The sequence below is a fragment of the Oncorhynchus clarkii genome, unplaced genomic scaffold (genome assembly GCF_045791955.1).
Source record: "Oncorhynchus clarkii lewisi isolate Uvic-CL-2024 unplaced genomic scaffold, UVic_Ocla_1.0 unplaced_contig_10198_pilon_pilon, whole genome shotgun sequence".
Lineage (NCBI taxonomy): Eukaryota > Metazoa > Chordata > Actinopteri > Salmoniformes > Salmonidae > Oncorhynchus > Oncorhynchus clarkii.
Window position 1 is genome coordinate 34206 of NW_027258500.1, and position 17391 is coordinate 51596.

Genomic DNA, 17391 nt, shown 5'->3' on the forward strand with positions numbered 1-17391 from the left:
GTTCGAGTGTAGAGGAGGCAGGTAGTCTAGTGGTTAGAGTGTAGAGGTGGCAGGTAGCCTAGTGGTTAGAGTGTAGAGGTGGCAGGTAGCCTAGTGGTTAGAGTGTAGAGGTGGCAGGTAGTCTAGTGGTTAGAGTGTAGGGGCGGCAGGTAGCCTAGTGGTTCGAGTGTAGAGGTGGCAGGTAGCCTAGTGGTTAGAGTGTAGAGGTGGCAGGTAGTCTAGTGGTTAGAGTGTAGAGGTGGCAGGTAGCCTAGTGGTTAGAGTGTAGAGGAGGCAGGTAGCCTAGTGGTTAGAGTGTAGGGGCGGCAGGTAGCCTAGTGGTTCGAGTGTAGAGGTGGCAGGTAGCCTAGTGGTTAGAGTGTAGAGGTGGCAGGTAGACTAGTGGTTAGAGTGTAGAGGTGGCAGGTAGCCTAGTGGTTAGCGTGTAGGGGCGGCAGGTAGCCTAGTGGTTAGAGTGTAGAGGAGGCAGGTAGCCTAGTGGTTAGAGTGTAGGGGCGGCAGGTAGCCTAGTGGTTAGAGTGTAGGGGCGGCAGGTAGCCTAGTGGTTAGAGTGTAGGGGCGGCAGGTAGCCTAGTGGTTAGAGTGTAGGGGTGGCAGGTAGCCTAGTGGTTTGAGTGTAGAGGTGGCAGGTAGCCTAGTGGTTAGAGTGTAGAGGTGGCAGGTAGCCTAGTGGTTAGAGTGTAGGGGCGGCAGGTAGCCTAGTGGTTAGAGTGTAGAGGTGGCAGGTAGCCTAGTGGTTAGAGTGTAGAGGCGGCAGGTAGCCTAGTGGTTAGAGTGTAGAGGAGGCAGGTAGCCTAGTGGTTATAGTGTAGGGGCGGCAGGTAACCTAGTGGTTAGAGTGTAGAGGAGGCAGGTAGCCTAGTGGTTAGAGTGTAGATGTGGCAGGTAACCTAGTGGTTAGAGTGTAGAGGAGGCAGGTAGCCTAGTGGTTAGAGTGTAGGGGCGGCAGGTAACCTAGTGGTTAGAGTGTAGAGGAGGCAGGTAGCCTAGTGGTTATAGTGTAGGGGCGGCAGGTAACCTAGTGGTTAGAGTGTAGAGGAGGCAGGTAGCCTAGTGGTTAGAGTGTAGATGTGGCAGGTAACCTAGTGGTTAGAGTGTAGAGGAGGCAGGTAGCCTAGTGGTTATAGTGTAGGGGCGGCAGGTAACCTAGTGGTTAGAGTGTAGATGTGGCAGGTAACCTAGTGGTTAGAGTGTAGAGGAGGCAGGTAGCCTAGTGGTTAGAGTGTAGAGGTGGCAGGGTAGCCTAGTGGTTAGAGTGTAGAGGTGGCAGGTAGCCTAGTGGTTAGAGTGTAGAGGAGGCAGGTAGTCTAGTGGTTAGCGTGTAGGGGCGGCAGGTAGCCTAGTGGTTAGAGTGTAGAGGAGGCAGGTAGCCTAGTGGTTAGAGTGTAGAGGCGGCAGGTAGCCTAGTGGTTAGAGTGTAGATGTGGCAGGTAACCTAGTGGTTAGAGTGTAGAGGAGGCAGGTAGCCTAGTGGTTAGAGTGTAGAGGTGGCAGGTAGCCTAGTGGTTAGCGTGTAGAGGTGGCAGGTAGCCTAGTGGTTAGAGTGTAGAGTTGGCAGGTAGCCTAGTGGTTAGAGTGTAGATGTGGCAGGTAGCCTAGTGGTTCGAGTGTAGAGGAGGCAGGTAGCCTAGTGGTTCGAGTGTAGAGGTGGCAGGTAGTCTAGTGGTTAGAGTGTAGAGGTGGCAGGTAGCCTAGTGGTTAGAGTGTAGAGGTGGCAGGTAGCCTAGTGGTTAGAGCGTAGAGGTGGCAGGTAGCCTAGTGGTTAGAGTGTAGAGGTGGCAGGTAGCCTAGTGGTTAGAGTGTAGAGGAGGCAGGTAGCCTAGTGGTTAGAGTGTAGGGGCGGCAGGTAGCCTAGTGGTTCGAGTGTAGAGGTGGCAGGTAGTCTAGTGGTTAGAGTGTAGAGGTGGCAGGTAGACTAGTGGTTAGAGTGTAGAGGTGGCAAGTAGCCTAGTGGTTAGCGTGTAGGGGCGGCAGGTAGCCTAGTGGTTAGAGTGTAGAGGAGGCAGGTAGCCTAGTGGTTAGAGTGTAGGGGCGGCAGGTAGCCTAGTGGTTAGAGTGTAGGGGCGGCAGGTAGCCTAGTGGTTAGAGTGTAGGGGCGGCAGGTAGCCTAGTGGTTAGAGTGTAGAGGTGGCAGGTAGCCTAGTGGTTAGAGTGTAGGGGCGGCAGGTAGCCTAGTGGTTAGAGTGTAGAGGTGGCAGGTAGCCTAGTGGTTAGAGTGTAGAGGCGGCAGGTAGCCTAGTGGTTAGAGTGTAGAGGAGGCAGGTAGCCTAGTGGTTAGAGTGTAGATGTGGCAGGTAACCTAGTGGTTAGAGTGTAGAGGAGGCAGGTAGCCTAGTGGTTAGAGTGTAGGGGCGGCAGGTAACCTAGTGGTTAGAGTGTAGAGGAGGCAGGTAGCCTAGTGGTTATAGTGTAGGGGCGGCAGGTAACCTAGTGGTTAGAGTGTAGAGGAGGCAGGTAGCCTAGTGGTTAGAGTGTAGATGTGGCAGGTAACCTAGTGGTTAGAGTGTAGAGGAGGCAGGTAGCCTAGTGGTTATAGTGTAGGGGCGGCAGGTAACCTAGTGGTTAGAGTGTAGAGGAGGCAGGTAGCCTAGTGGTTAGAGTGTAGATGTGGCAGGTAACCTAGTGGTTAGAGTGTAGAGGAGGCAGGTAGCCTAGTGGTTAGAGTGTAGAGGTGGCAGGGTAGCCTAGTGGTTAGAGTGTAGGGGCGGCAGGTAACCTAGTGGTTAGAGTGTAGAGGAGGCAGGTAACCTAGTGGTTAGAGTGTAGAGGAGGCAGGTAGCCTAGTGGTTAGAGTGTAGAGGTGGCAGGGTAGCCTAGTGGTTAGAGTGTAGAGGTGGCAGGTAGCCTAGTGGTTAGAGTGTAGAGGAGGCAGGTAGCCTAGTGGTTAGCGTGTAGGGGCGGCAGGTAGCCTAGTGGTTAGAGTGTAGAGGAGGCAGGTAGCCTAGTGGTTAGAGTGTAGAGGCGGCAGGTAGCCTAGTGGTTAGAGTGTAGATGTGGCAGGTAACCTAGTGGTTAGAGTGTAGAGGAGGCAGGTAGCCTAGTGGTTAGAGTGTAGAGGTGGCAGGTAGCCTAGTGGTTAGCGTGTAGAGGTGGCAGGTAGCCTAGTGGTTAGAGTGTAGAGTTGGCAGGTAGCCTAGTGGTTAGAGTGTAGATGTGGCAGGTAGCCTAGTGGTTAGAGTGTAGAGGAGGCAGGTAGCCTAGTGGTTCGAGTGTAGAGGTGGCAGGTAGTCTAGTGGTTAGAGTGTAGAGGTGGCAGGTAGCCTAGTGGTTAGAGTGTAGAGGTGGCAGGTAGCCTAGTGGTTAGAGTGTAGAGGTGGCAGGTAGTCTAGTGGTTAGAGTGTAGGGGCGGCAGGTAGCCTAGTGGTTCGAGTGTAGAGGTGGCAGGTAGCCTAGTGGTTAGAGTGTAGAGGTGGCAGGTAGTCTAGTGGTTAGAGTGTAGAGGTGGCAGGTAGCCTAGTGGTTAGAGTGTAGAGGAGGCAGGTAGCCTAGTGGTTAGAGTGTAGGGGCGGCAGGTAGCCTAGTGGTTCGAGTGTAGAGGTGGCAGGTAGCCTAGTGGTTAGAGTGTAGAGGTGGCAGGTAGTCTAGTGGTTAGAGTGTAGAGGTGGCAGGTAGCCTAGTGGTTAGAGTGTAGAGGTGGCAGGTAGCCTAGTGGTTAGAGCGTAGAGGTGGCAGGTAGCCTAGTGGTTAGAGTGTAGAGGTGGCAGGTAGCCTAGTGGTTAGAGTGTAGAGGTGGCAGGTAGCCTAGTGGTTCGAGTGTAGGGGTGGCAGGTAGCCTAGTGGTTCGAGTGTAGGGGCGGCAGGTAGCCTAGTGGTTAGAGTGTAGAGGTGGCAGGTAGCCTAGTGGTTAGAGTGTAGAGGAGGCAGGTAGCCTAGTGGTTCGAGTGTAGGGGCGGCAGGTAGCCTAGTGGTTAGAGTGTAGAGGAGGCAGGTAGCCTAGTGGTTAGAGTGTAGAGGTGGCAGGTAGCCTAGTGGTTAGAGTGTAGAGGAGGCAGGTAGCCTAGTGGTTAGAGTGTAGGGGCGGCAGGTAGCCTAGTTGTTAGAGTGTAGAGGCAGGTAGCCTAGTGGTTAGCGTGTAGGGGCGGCAGGTAGCCTAGTGGTTAGAGTGTAGAGGTGGCAGGTAGCCTAGTGGTTCGAGTGTAGGGGCGGCAGGTAGCCTAGTTGTTAGAGTGTAGAGGCAGGTAGCCTAGTGGTTAGCGTGTAGGGGCGGCAGGTAGCCTAGTGGTTAGAGTGTAGAGGAGGCAGGTAATCTAGTGGTTAGAGTGTAGTGGCGGCAGGTAGCCTAGTGGTTAGAGTGTAGAGGAGGCAGGTAGCCTAGTGGTTAGCGTGTAGAGGTGGCAGGTAGTCTAGTGGTTAGAGTGTAGAGGTGGCAGGTAGCCTAGTGGTTAGAGTGTAGAGGTGGCAGGTAGCCTAGTGGTTAGAGTGTAGAGGTGGCAGGTAGCCTAGTGGTTAGAGCGTAGAGGTGGCAGGTAGCCTAGTGGTTAGAGTGTAGAGGTGGCAGGTAGCCTAGTGGTTAGAGTGTAGAGGTGGCAGGTAGCCTAGTGGTTCGAGTGTAGGGGTGGCAGGTAGCCTAGTGGTTCGAGTGTAGGGGCGGCAGGTAGCCTAGTGGTTAGAGTGTAGAGGTGGCAGGTAGCCTAGTGGTTAGAGTGTAGAGGAGGCAGGTAGCCTAGTGGTTCGAGTGTAGGGGCGGCAGGTAGCCTAGTGGTTAGAGTGTAGAGGAGGCAGGTAGCCTAGTGGTTAGAGTGTAGAGGTGGCAGGTAGCCTAGTGGTTAGAGTGTAGAGGAGGCAGGTAGCCTAGTGGTTAGAGTGTAGAGGTGGCAGGTAGCCTAGTGGTTAGAGTGTAGAGGTGGCAGGTAGCCTAGTGGTTCGAGTGTAGGGGTGGCAGGTAGCCTAGTTGTTAGAGTGTAGAGGCAGGTAGCCTAGTGGTTAGCGTGTAGGGGCGGCAGGTAGCCTAGTGGTTAGAGTGTAGAGGAGGCAGGTAATCTAGTGGTTAGAGTGTAGGGGCGGCAGGTAGCCTAGTGGTTAGAGTGTAGAGGAGGCAGGTAGCCTAGTGGTTAGCGTGTAGGGGCGGCAGGTAGCCTAGTGGTTAGAGTGTAGAGGTGGCAGGTAGCCTAGTGGTTAGAGTGTAGAGGTGGCAGGTAGCCTAGTGGTTAGAGCGTAGAGGTGGCAGGTAGCCTAGTGGTTAGAGTGTAGAGGAGGCAGGTAGCCTAGTGGTTAGAGTGTAGAGGTGGCAGGTAGCCTAGTGGTTAGAGTGTAGAGGAGGCAGGTAGCCTAGTGGTTAGAGTGTAGAGGTGGCAGGTAGCCTAGTGGTTAGAGTGTAGAGGTGGCAGGTAGCCTAGTGGTTCGAGTGTAGGGGCGGCAGGTAGCCTAGTTGTTAGAGTGTAGAGGCAGGTAGCCTAGTGGTTAGCGTGTAGGGGCGGCAGGTAGCCTAGTGGTTAGAGTGTAGAGGAGGCAGGTAATCTAGTGGTTAGAGTGTAGGGGCGGCAGGTAGCCTAGTGGTTAGAGTGTAGAGGAGGCAGGTAGCCTAGTGGTTAGCGTGTAGGGGCGGCAGGTAGCCTAGTGGTTAGAGTGTAGAGGTGGCAGGTAGCCTAGTGGTTAGAGTGTAGAGGTGGCAGGTAGCCTAGTGGTTAGAGCGTAGAGGTGGCAGGTAGCCTAGTGGTTAGAGTGTAGAGGTGGCAGGTAGCCTAGTGGTTAGAGTGTAGAGGTGGCAGGTAGCCTAGTGGTTAGAGTGTAGGGGCGGCAGGTAGCCTAGTGGTTAGAGTGTAGAGGAGGCAGGTAGCCTAGTGGTTAGCGTGTAGGGGCGGCAGGTAGCCTAGTGGTTAGAGTGTAGAGGTGGCAGGTAGCCTAGTGGTTAGAGTGTAGAGGTGGCAGGGTAGCCTAGTGGTTAGAGTGTAGAGGTGGCAGGTATCCTAGTGGTTAGAGTGTAGAGGTGGCAGGTAGCCTAGTGGTTAGAGTGTAGAGGTGGCAGGTAGCCTAGTGGTTAGAGTGTAGAGGTGGCAGGTAGCCTAGTGGTTAGAGCGTAGGGGGGCAGGTAGTCTAGTGGTTAGAGTGTAGAGGTGGCAGGTAGCCTAGTGGTTAGAGTGTAGAGGTGGCAGGTAGCCTAGTGGTTAGAGCGTAGAGGTGGCAGGTAGCCTAGTGGTTAGAGTGTAGAGGTGGCAGGTAGCCTAGTGGTTAGAGTGTAGAGGTGGCAGGTAGCCTAGTGGTTCGAGTGTAGGGGTGGCAGGTAGCCTAGTGGTTCGAGTGTAGGGGCGGCAGGTAGCCTAGTGGTTAGAGTGTAGAGGTGGCAGGTAGCCTAGTGGTTAGAGTGTAGAGGAGGCAGGTAGCCTAGTGGTTCGAGTGTAGGGGCGGCAGGTAGCCTAGTGGTTAGAGTGTAGAGGAGGCAGGTAGCCTAGTGGTTAGAGTGTAGAGGTGGCAGGTAGCCTAGTGGTTAGAGTGTAGAGGAGGCAGGTAGCCTAGTGGTTAGAGTGTAGAGGTGGCAGGTAGCCTAGTGGTTAGAGTGTAGAGGTGGCAGGTAGCCTAGTGGTTCGAGTGTAGGGGCGGCAGGTAGCCTAGTGGTTAGAGTGTAGAGGTGGCAGGTAGCCTAGTGGTTAGAGCGTAGGGGGGCAGGTAGTCTAGTGGTTAGAGTGTAGAGGTGGCAGGTAGCCTAGTGGTTAGAGTGTAGAGGTGGCAGGTAGCCTAGTGGTTAGAGCGTAGAGGTGGCAGGTAGCCTAGTGGTTAGAGTGTAGAGGTGGCAGGTAGCCTAGTGGTTAGAGTGTAGAGGTGGCAGGTAGCCTAGTGGTTCGAGTGTAGGGGTGGCAGGTAGCCTAGTGGTTCGAGTGTAGGGGCGGCAGGTAGCCTAGTGGTTAGAGTGTAGAGGTGGCAGGTAGCCTAGTGGTTAGAGTGTAGAGGAGGCAGGTAGCCTAGTGGTTCGAGTGTAGGGGCGGCAGGTAGCCTAGTGGTTAGAGTGTAGAGGAGGCAGGTAGCCTAGTGGTTAGAGTGTAGAGGTGGCAGGTAGCCTAGTGGTTAGAGTGTAGAGGAGGCAGGTAGCCTAGTGGTTAGAGTGTAGAGGTGGCAGGTAGCCTAGTGGTTAGAGTGTAGAGGTGGCAGGTAGCCTAGTGGTTCGAGTGTAGGGGCGGCAGGTAGCCTAGTTGTTAGAGTGTAGAGGCAGGTAGCCTAGTGGTTAGCGTGTAGGGGCGGCAGGTAGCCTAGTGGTTAGAGTGTAGAGGAGGCAGGTACACTAGTGGTTAGAGTGTAGAGGAGGCAGGTAGCCTAGTGGTTAGAGTGTAGAGGAGGCAGGTAGCCTAGTGGTTAGCGTGTAGGGGCGGCAGGTAGCCTAGTGGTTAGAGTGTAGAGGTGGCAGGTAGCCTAGTGGTTAGAGTGTAGAGGTGGCAGGTAGCCTAGTGGTTAGAGCGTAGAGGTGGCAGGTAGCCTAGTGGTTAGAGTGTAGAGGTGGCAGGTAGCCTAGTGGTTAGAGTGTAGAGGAGGCAGGTAGCCTAGTGGTTAGCGTGTAGGAGCGGCAGGTAGCCTAGTGGTTAGAGTGTAGAGGTGGCAGGTAGCCTAGTGGTTAGAGTGTAGAGGAGGCAGGTAGCCTAGTGGTTAGAGTGTAGAGGTGGCAGGTAGCCTAGTGGTTAGAGTGTAGAGGAGGCAGGTAGCCTAGTGGTTAGAGTGTAGAGGTGGCAGGTAGCCTAGTGGTTAGAGTGTAGAGGTGGCAGGTAGCCTAGTGGTTCGAGTGTAGGGGCGGCAGGTAGCCTAGTTGTTAGAGTGTAGAGGCAGGTAGCCTAGTGGTTAGCGTGTAGGGGCGGCAGGTAGCCTAGTGGTTAGAGTGTAGAGGAGGCAGGTAGTCTAGTGGTTAGAGTGTAGCGGCGGCAGGTAGCCTAGTGGTTAGAGTGTAGAGGAGGCAGGTAGCCTAGTGGTTAGCGTGTAGGGGCGGCAGGTAGCCTAGTGGTTAGAGTGTAGAGGTGGCAGGTAGCCTAGTGGTTAGAGTGTAGAGGTGGCAGGTAGCCTAGTGGTTAGAGCGTAGAGGTGGCAGGTAGCCTAGTGGTAAGAGTGTAGAGGTGGCAGGTAGCCTAGTGGTTAGAGTGTAGAGGTGGCAGGTAGACTAGTGGTTAGAGTGTAGGGGCGGCAGGTAGCCTAGTGGTTAGAGTGTAGAGGAGGCAGGTAGCCTAGTGGTTAGCGTGTAGGAGCGGCAGGTAGCCTAGTGGTTAGAGTGTAGAGGTGGCAGGTAGCCTAGTGGTTAGAGTGTAGAGGTGGCAGGGTAGCCTAGTGGTTAGAGTGTAGAGGTGGCAGGTATCCTAGTGGTTAGAGTGTAGAGGTGGCAGGTAGCCTAGTGGTTAGAGTGTAGAGGTGGCAGGTAGCCTAGTGGTTAGAGTGTAGAGGTGGCAGGTAGCCTAGTGTTTAGAGGTGGCATGTAGCCTAGTGGTTAGAGTGTAGAGGTGTTCGGTAGCCTAGTGGTTAGAGTGTAGAGGTGGCAGGTAGTCTAGTGGTTAGAGCGTAGGGGGGCAGGTAGTCTAGTGGTTAGAGTGTAGAGGTGGCAGGTTAGCCTAGTGGTTAGAGTGTAGAGGTGGCAGGTAGCCTAGTGGTTAGAGTGTAGAGGTGGCAGGTAGCCTAGTGGTTAGAGTGTAGAGGAGGCAGGTAGCCTAGTGGTTAGAGCGTAGGGGGGCAGGTAGTCTAGTGGTTAGAGCGTAGGGGGGCAGGTAGTCTAGTGGTTAGAGTGTAGAGGTGGCAGGTAGTCTAGTGGTTAGAGTGTAGAGGTGGCAGGTAGTCTAGTGGTTAGAGTGTAGAGGAGGCAGGTAGCCTAGTGGTTAGAGTGTAGAGGCGGCAGGTAGCCTAGTGGTTAGAGCGTTGGACTTGTAACTGAAAGGTTGCTAGATCAAATCACCAACCCGACAAGGTAAAAATCTGTCGTTCTGCCCCTGAAAAAAACTTAACCCACTGTTCCTAGACCAGTTAACCCACTGTTCCTAGACCAATTAACCCACTGTTCCTAGGCCGTCATTATAAATACGATTTTTTTTCTTGACTGACTTGCCTAGTTAAATAAAGGTAAAATAAATAAAAAAGTAGCTTTTGAGAACAGTGAGTTATTAAGGTCAGGTTAATGGTTAAAGGCCTAACTTAACGACCTGTCACAAAGTAACCGGCAGGATCAACACAACAGTTGATGTGGATTCACTTGAAATGAAGTCTAGTTTAGTTGCACCTGAATGACATCTGTTGTGTGGTTGTTGTCGTCAGACGAGGTAGAGCGGGGAATCCCTGGCTTACAATGATTAGAAACACACGCTCGTACACACACACACAGACACACACACAGACACACACACACACACACACACACAGACACACACACACACACACACACACACACACACACACACGCACACGCACACGCACACACACAGAGTTCACCTCCAACAGTTCTATTATGTACCAGAGAATCTGTTGTTGTTTAGCCAAGACATGGATCCCAACACTAGTACTGTCGTCAAAATGCTCCCACGTGTGTGTGTGTGTGTGTTTTGCTATGGGGATATCTATGATTGTATGATGATGAATTTCACTCTGGGGTTCAAACTGCTGTCAGATAGACACTAGTGAGTAGGCTGAATAATATTTAAAGCTATATTGCTCCTCTTCTCCTTCTCTTATTCTCTCCTCTTCTCTTCTCTTCTCTTCTCCTTCTACGCTGAAGCTAAACCTGCCCAGCTGCTAGTGATCTATCTATACAGTATGACCTGCCTAGCTGCTAGTGATCTATCTATACAGTATGACCTGCCCAGCTGCTAGTGATCTATCTATACAGTATGACCTGCCTAGCTGCTAGTGATCTATCTATACAGTATGACCTGCCTAGCTGCTAGTGATCTATCTATACAGTATGACCTGCCTAGCTGCTAGTGATCTGTCGATACAATATGACATGCCTAGCTGCTAGTGATCTATCTATACAGTATGACCTGCCTGTCTGATCTGCCTAGCTGCTAGTGATTGACTTCAGAAGGGAGAATAATTACCTCTACTCCTCTCCTGTGACCTGTCTGTGACCTCTCAGTCCAGACTGGCATTCCTACAGACCAATTGTGCACTGCTCAGAGGTAATGCACTGTGTAAGGAACAGAGCGCCATTTTGGATGCCGCCAATTGAACATACTACCACAGTAAATCACTAGTAAACACAGACGACCACCGAACACCAATGTGGAATATACTGTTATCTTGATACTATATGGAACTTTGCTGCAACAAGGACAAATCAACATGACATGACAATGGGGATTGTTGAGGATTCATGATCCCATCTATTTGTTCTTTTTTTCCCCCAGATGTATTTGAACTATCTAGGAAACTACATCCCCAACGCCTGGAACTACGAGAGAGGCTGTGGCGTCTGTGACCACAACATGGTGGATTTGTCTCAGCTCGAAGTGAGTGAACCACACAAATTCACATTTCCTCATCTTCTCTCCTTCTACTCCTCCTCTTCCTCCTCCTCCTCTTCCTTCTCCTCCTCGTCCCTCCTCTACTCCTCCTCTTCCTCCTCCTCTTCCTTCTCCTCCTCTCCTCTTCTTCTTCATTCTCCTCCCCTCCTCCTCTTCTTCCTTATCCTCCTACTCCTCTTCCCTTCCCTCCTTTCCTCCTCTCCTCCTCCTCTTTCTCTTCCCTCTCCTTCTCCTCCTCCTTCTCTTCCTCCTCTCCTCCTCCTTCTCTTCCCTCTCCTCCTCTCCTCCTCCTCTTCCTCCTCTCCTCTTCTCATTCTCCTCTCCTCCTCTCATTCTCCTCTCCTACAAATATCATTGTAAATACAACCCATATTTATGTTGATTTATTTTCCCTTTTGTACTTTAGCTATTTGCACATCATTACAACACTGTATGTTGTATACATAATATGACATTTGAAATGTCTTTATTCTTTAGGAACTTCTGTGAGTGTAATGTTTACTGTTAATGTTGGTTTATTTACATTTTAATGTAATTCAATTATCTATTTCACTTGCTTTAACAATGTTAACATATGTTTCCCATGCCATTAAAGCCCTTATATTGAATTGATATAAAGAGAGAGAGAGAGCTAGAGAGAGAGTGATGGAGATGTAGAGAGAAACACAGAGAGAGAGAGATACATATAGAGAGAGACCTAGAGGGAAATAAAGAGAGAGATTGAGTGGTGAGATAAGACAGATATCACATGCTTCTCTCTCTCTCTGCCTCTCTCTCTCTGCCTCTCTCTCTCTCTGACTCCCCCTCTCTCTCTGCCTCTCTCTCTCTCTGCCTCTCTCTCTCTCTGCCTCTCTCTCTCTCTGCCTCTCTCTCTCTCTGCTTCTCTCTCTCTCTGCCTCTCTCTCTCTCTGCCTCTCTCTCTCTATCAATTCAATTCAATTCAAGGGGCTTTATTGTTATGGGAAACATATGTTAACATTGCCAAAGCAAGTGAGGTAGATAATATACAACAGTGAAATAAACAATAAAAATTAACAGTAAACATTTCACATACAGAAGTTTCAAAACAATAAAGACATTACAAATGTCATATTATATATATATACATATACAGTGTTGTAACAATTTACAGATGGTTAAAGTACACAAGGGAAAATAAATAAGCATAAATATGGGTTGTATTTATAATGGTGTTTGTTCTTCACTGGTTGACATTTTCTCGTGGCAACAGGTCACAAATCTTGCTGCTGTGATGGCACACTGTGGAATTTCACCCAGTAGATATGGGAGTTTATCAAAATTGGATTTGTTTTCAAATTCTTTGTGGATCTGTGTAATCTGAGGGAAATATGTCTCTCTAATATGGTCATACATTGGGCAGGAGGTTAGGAAGTGCAGCTCAGTTTCCACCACATTTTGTGGGCAGTGAGCACATAGCCTGTCTTCTCTTGAGAGCCATGTCTGCCTATGGCGGCCTTTCTCAATAGCAAGGCTATGCTCACTGAGTCTGTACATAGTCAAAGCTTTCCTTTATTTTGGGTCAGTCACAGTGGTCAGGTATTCTGCCGCTGTGTACTCTCTGTGTAGGGCCAAAGAGCATTCTAGTTTGCTCTGTTTTTTTGTTAATTCTTTCCAATGTGTCAAGTAATTATCTTTTTGTTTTCTCATGATTTGGTTGGGTCTAATTGTGCTGCTGTCCTGGGGCTTTGTAAGGTGTGTTTGTGTTTGTGAACAGAGCCCCAGTACCAGCTTGCTTAGGGGACTCTTCTCCAGGTTCATCTCTCTGTAGGTGATGTCTTTGTTATGGAAGGTTTGGGAATTGCTTCCTTTTAGGTGGTTGTAGAATTTAACGGCTCTTTTCTGGATTTTGATAATTAGTGGGTATCGGCCTAATTCTGCTCTGCATGCATTATTTGGTGTTCTACGTTGTACACAGAGGATATTTTTTGCAGAATTCTGCATGCAGAGTCTCAATTTGGTGTTTGTCCTATTTTGGTTGGTTGGTGAGCAGACCCCAGACCTCACAACCATAAAGGGCAATGGGCTCTATGACTGATTCAAGTATTTTTAGCCAGATCCTAATTGGTATGTTGAATTTTATGTTCCTTTTGATGGCATAGAATGCCCTTCTTGCCTTGTCTCTCAGATCGTTCACAGCTTTGTGGAAGTTACCTGTGGCGCTGATGTTTAGGCCACGGTATGTTTCGTTTTTTGTGTGCTCTAGGGCAACAGTATCTAGATGGAATTTGTATTTGTGGTCCTGGTGACTGGACCTTTTTTGGAACACCATTATTTTGGTCTTACTGAGATTTACTGTCAGTGCACAGGTCTGACAGAATCTGTGCAGAAGATCTAGGTGCTGCTGTAGGCCCTCCTTGGTTGGTGACAGAAGCACCAGATCATCAGCAAACAGCAAACAGCAGACATTTGACTTCGGATTCTAGTAGGGTGAGGCCGGGTGCTGCAGACTTTTCTAGTGCCCGCGCCAATTCGTTGTTATATACGTTGAAGAGGGTGAGGCTTAAGCTGCATCCCTGTCTCACCCCACGACCCTGTGTGAAGAAATGTGTGTGTTTTTTGCCAATTTTAACCACACACTTGTTGTTTGTGTACATGGATTTTATAATGTTGTATGTTTTACCCCCAACACCACTTTCCATCAATTTGTATAGCAGACCCTCATGCCAAATTGAGTCGAAGGCTTTTTTTAAATCAACAAAGCATGAGAAGACTTTTTGTTTTGGTTTGTTTGGTTGTCAATTAGGGTGTGCAGGGTGAATACATGGTCTGTTGTACGGTAATTTGTTAAAAAGCCAATTTGACATTTGCTCAGTACATTGTTTTCATTGAGGAAATGTAGGAGTCTGCTGTTAATGATAATGCAGAGGATTTTCCCAAAGTTACTGTTGACGCATATTCCACGATAGTTATTGGGGTCAAATTTGTCTCCACTTTTGTGGATTGGGGTGATCAGTCCTTGGTTCCAAATATTGGGGAAGATGCCAGAGCTAAGGATGATGTTAAAGAGTTTTAGTAGCTAGGAAAAACTAGCTACTAGCTACGTTGCTAGGAAAAACTCCCTAGAAAAACAAGAACCTAGGAAGAAACCTAGAGAGGAACCAGGCTCTGAGGGCTGGCCAGTCCTCCTCTGGCTGTGCAGGGTGGAAATTATAAGAGTACATGGCCATTAAGGCCAGTTTGTTCTTCAAGATGTTCAAACGTTCATAAATAACCAGCAGGGTCAATTAATAATTACAGTGGTTGTAGAGGGTGCAACAGGTCAACACCTCAGGAGTAATTGCCAGTTGGCTTTTCATATCCGAGCATTCAGCAGGTGCGGTAGAGAGGGAGAGGGAGGGTCGAAAACAGCAGGTCTGGGACAGGTAGCACGTCCGGTGAACAGGTCAGGGTTCCATAGCCGCAGGCAGAACAGTTGAAACTGGAGCAGCAGTACAACCAGGCAGTGTTTGGACGGCCAGGACAGGAAGAGAGAGAGAGAGAGAGAGATCCTCAGCTCCGTCATCTAACATTTTCTACTGCTTGTGTAACAGTCTTCCTTCTGTCCCTCTCCTCCCCACCTACCTGGGCTCGAACCAGGGACCCTTTGCACACATTGACAACAGTCACCCTCGAAGCATCGTTACCTATCGCTCCACAAAAGCCGCGACCATTGCAGAGCAAGGGGGAAAAAACTACTTCAAGGTCTCAGAGCGAGTGACGTCACTGATTGAAACGCTATTAGCGTGCACCACCGCTAACTAGCTAGCCATTTCACCTCGGTTACACTTGAGCTCCTGTTCCTCTTCATATTTATTTATATTAAATATTATATTTACTTATTTATATATATTATATTTATATTATCTCAACACTATTGTGAAGCTACTGCACCTAATTATAAACAGTACCAGCAATCCAAAATGAGTACCGGAACCTATTTCAGTCCAAGTCTAGCACTGATAAGGAGCAATCAGGTGGGACTATTTTAGGATGCTTCCACTGGATCAGAGCATAACGTTTTTCCCTTTTCACGCTGAGTGGTTATCGAAAAGGGAGAGAGCTGGAAAGATTTCTCAAATACATTGAGGAACTATGGTCAATTTTCAACGGATTTTAAAAACAGACTTTGTTTGCTTGCTGTTTTGAGGTGAAGAAAAACATAACTTTGAGAAGCTGCACAGGTCATTCATTAGTGGTGGTGTGTTAAGCCAATCAGAAATACCGTCAGATCCCCAAATGGGCACATTTATATGCCCTACATTTGCGTGCAGTGAGAAATGTTCCGGGTGGGTAACCACGGTAACTTAGCCTGGTGGATACAACGCCTGCTGAGCAGGACCATTAAATAAAGGACTGGTTAGACAGTGACACCCCTTTAAGTGAAGCTCAATGAAAACCCAACAACCATGTCCTGCACCACAGCAGCTCTCTGCTTCCTCTGTCTAGAGTGGCTCTGAGACGCTCTTTTAACAGGGACACAGGGCACACCAACGGCCATCGTTGGGCTGGGAGGGTTACACACAGACACACAGACAGATACACACAGACAGATACACACAGACACACAGACAGACACAGAGACAGATACACACAGACACACAGACAGAGATACACACAGACACACAGACAGAGATACACACAGACAGAGATACACACAGACACAAAGACAGAGATACACACACACACAGACAGAGATACACACAGACAGACAGACAGAGACAACCGACAGAGACACACACAGACAGAGGCACACAGACAGAGACACACACAGACAGAGACACACACAGACAGAGACACACACAGACAGAGACACACACAGACAGAGATACACACAGACACACACAGATACACACAGACACACACACAGAGATACACACAGACACACAGACAGAGATACACACAGACAGAAATACACACAGACACACAGACAGAGATACACGGACACACAGACAGAGATACACACATACAGAGATACACACAGACATATACACACAGACACACAGAGAGAAACAGACACACACAGAGAGAGACACACAGACAGAGATACACACATACAGAGATACACACAGACATATACACACAGACACACAGAGAGAGATACACACAGACAGAGATACACACATACAGAGATACACACAGACATATACACACAGACACACAGAGAGAGACACACAGACAGAGATACACACAGACAGAGATACACACAGACAGATACACACAGACACACAGAGAGAGACACACAGAGAGAGATACACAGACAGAGATACACACATACAGAGATACACACAGACATATACACACAGACACACAGAGAGAAACAGACACACACAGAGAGAGATACACAGACAGAGATACACACATACAGAGATACACACAGACATATACACACAGACACACAGAGAGAAACAGACACACACAGAGAGAGATACACAGACAGAGATACACACATACAGAGATACACACAGACATATACACACAGACACACAGAGACACACAGACACACAGAAAGAGACACACAGACACACAGAGAGAAACAGACACACACAGAGAGATACACACAGAGAGAGACACAGACATTTCTTGTTGATGTACTCTACTTGAGTGGGTGATCTTCCTGTCTGTTTTTGCACCCCTCGGGCTTGTGCGGTGGAGGAGATCTTGGTAGGCTATACTCAGCCTTGTCTCAGGGTAGTAAGTTGGTGGTCTGTTGATAGCCCTCTAGGGGTGCGAGGGCTGTACTTTGATAAAGTGGGTGGGGTTACCGAGGGTATCGTCGGACGGGGCCACAGTTTCCCCCCCCCCCCCCCCCTTTCAGCCTCCAGTATCTATTGTGTAATATCTCTCACTCTTTCTCCCTCTCTCTATCTCTGTCTCCCTCTCAGGGCCTGAGCCCTAGGACCATGCCTCAGGACTACCTGGCCGTTCTCTGCTGATGTAAAGCACTGCTTCTTGTCCCTTGCACAAATAGCCTACAACTGTGTCTGTCCCGAGCTCACTGGCGCAGGAAACTGAGGGCCCAGAATATTTTATACAATGTTGTAGGTTCACTAGTGGGCCAGTTAATATTTGATACAAGGTTTCCAGTTCTTTGCAGACAGGCCATGTGCAGCCAATGTGATTAATATTTATTTTCATCGGGATAGTTTATACCTGCAGGCTGCAATGTTTTTATTTGTTGGCTTTATGTTGTCTATTTTTACATTGTTGCCAATGGCAAAATAAGTTACTTTTAGATTTGTATAATTTTCATTTAGATTTGGATAGAATTTAGATTTTATTTAACTAGGCAAGTCAGTTAAGAACAAATTCTTATTTATCATGACGGCCCTACCCCCTTGGCCAAACCAGGACGACGCTGGGCCAATTGTGCGCCGCCCTATGGGACTCCCAATCACGACTGGTTGTGGTACAGCCCGGAATCTAACCAGGGTCTGTAGTGATGCCTCTAGCACTGAGATGCCTTAGACCGTGCCTTAGACCGCTGTGCCACTTGGGAGCCCCAATATATATGAAGACGTTATTATAAATTAAATGAAACTGTTTCATAAAAATGTACGTATGAAAACCATAACTGGCATGCAGATCGAATGAAATTGTAAGATAAATTGACATTCCACAAACAAAGGTTTCTGACTCACGTATAGCCTATTACCTGCACATCTTGTCATGATGTGTGTTTTGTCCTATATATATATATATTTTTAATCCCAGCCCCCGTCCCCACAGGAGGCCTTTTGCTAGGCCGTCATTGTAAATAAGAATTTGTTCTTACTGTAACTGACTTGCATGGTTAACTAAAGGTTAAATATTAAAATGTACATTTAAAAAAATGACTGGCAACTTCAGGAGAGTAACGGCAGAATCTGCGAAAGCCAGCAAGAGCGGGAAGAGAATGGTTAAGTTAGGTTATCTAGATCTCTGGCGCCCTCTCGAGGAATTTGTCTCATTTCATCAAACTATAAGCTTAAAGCATCAG

At 49.0% G+C, this 17391-nt stretch overlaps 1 protein-coding gene across 1 annotated transcript in view; it reads left to right on the forward strand.

Annotated features, from left to right (window-relative positions):
- Window positions 1-17391, forward strand: part of LOC139397126 (procollagen-lysine,2-oxoglutarate 5-dioxygenase 2-like) — a gene marked incomplete at its 3' end in the record, with an annotated part of 67321 nt that overhangs the window by 31691 nt on the left and 18239 nt on the right. The window contains exon 7 of the mRNA XM_071144000.1: window positions 10299-10400. Coding sequence (XP_071000101.1) covers window positions 10299-10400 — 102 coding nt within the window. The remainder of the gene's footprint in view (window positions 1-10298; window positions 10401-17391) is intronic.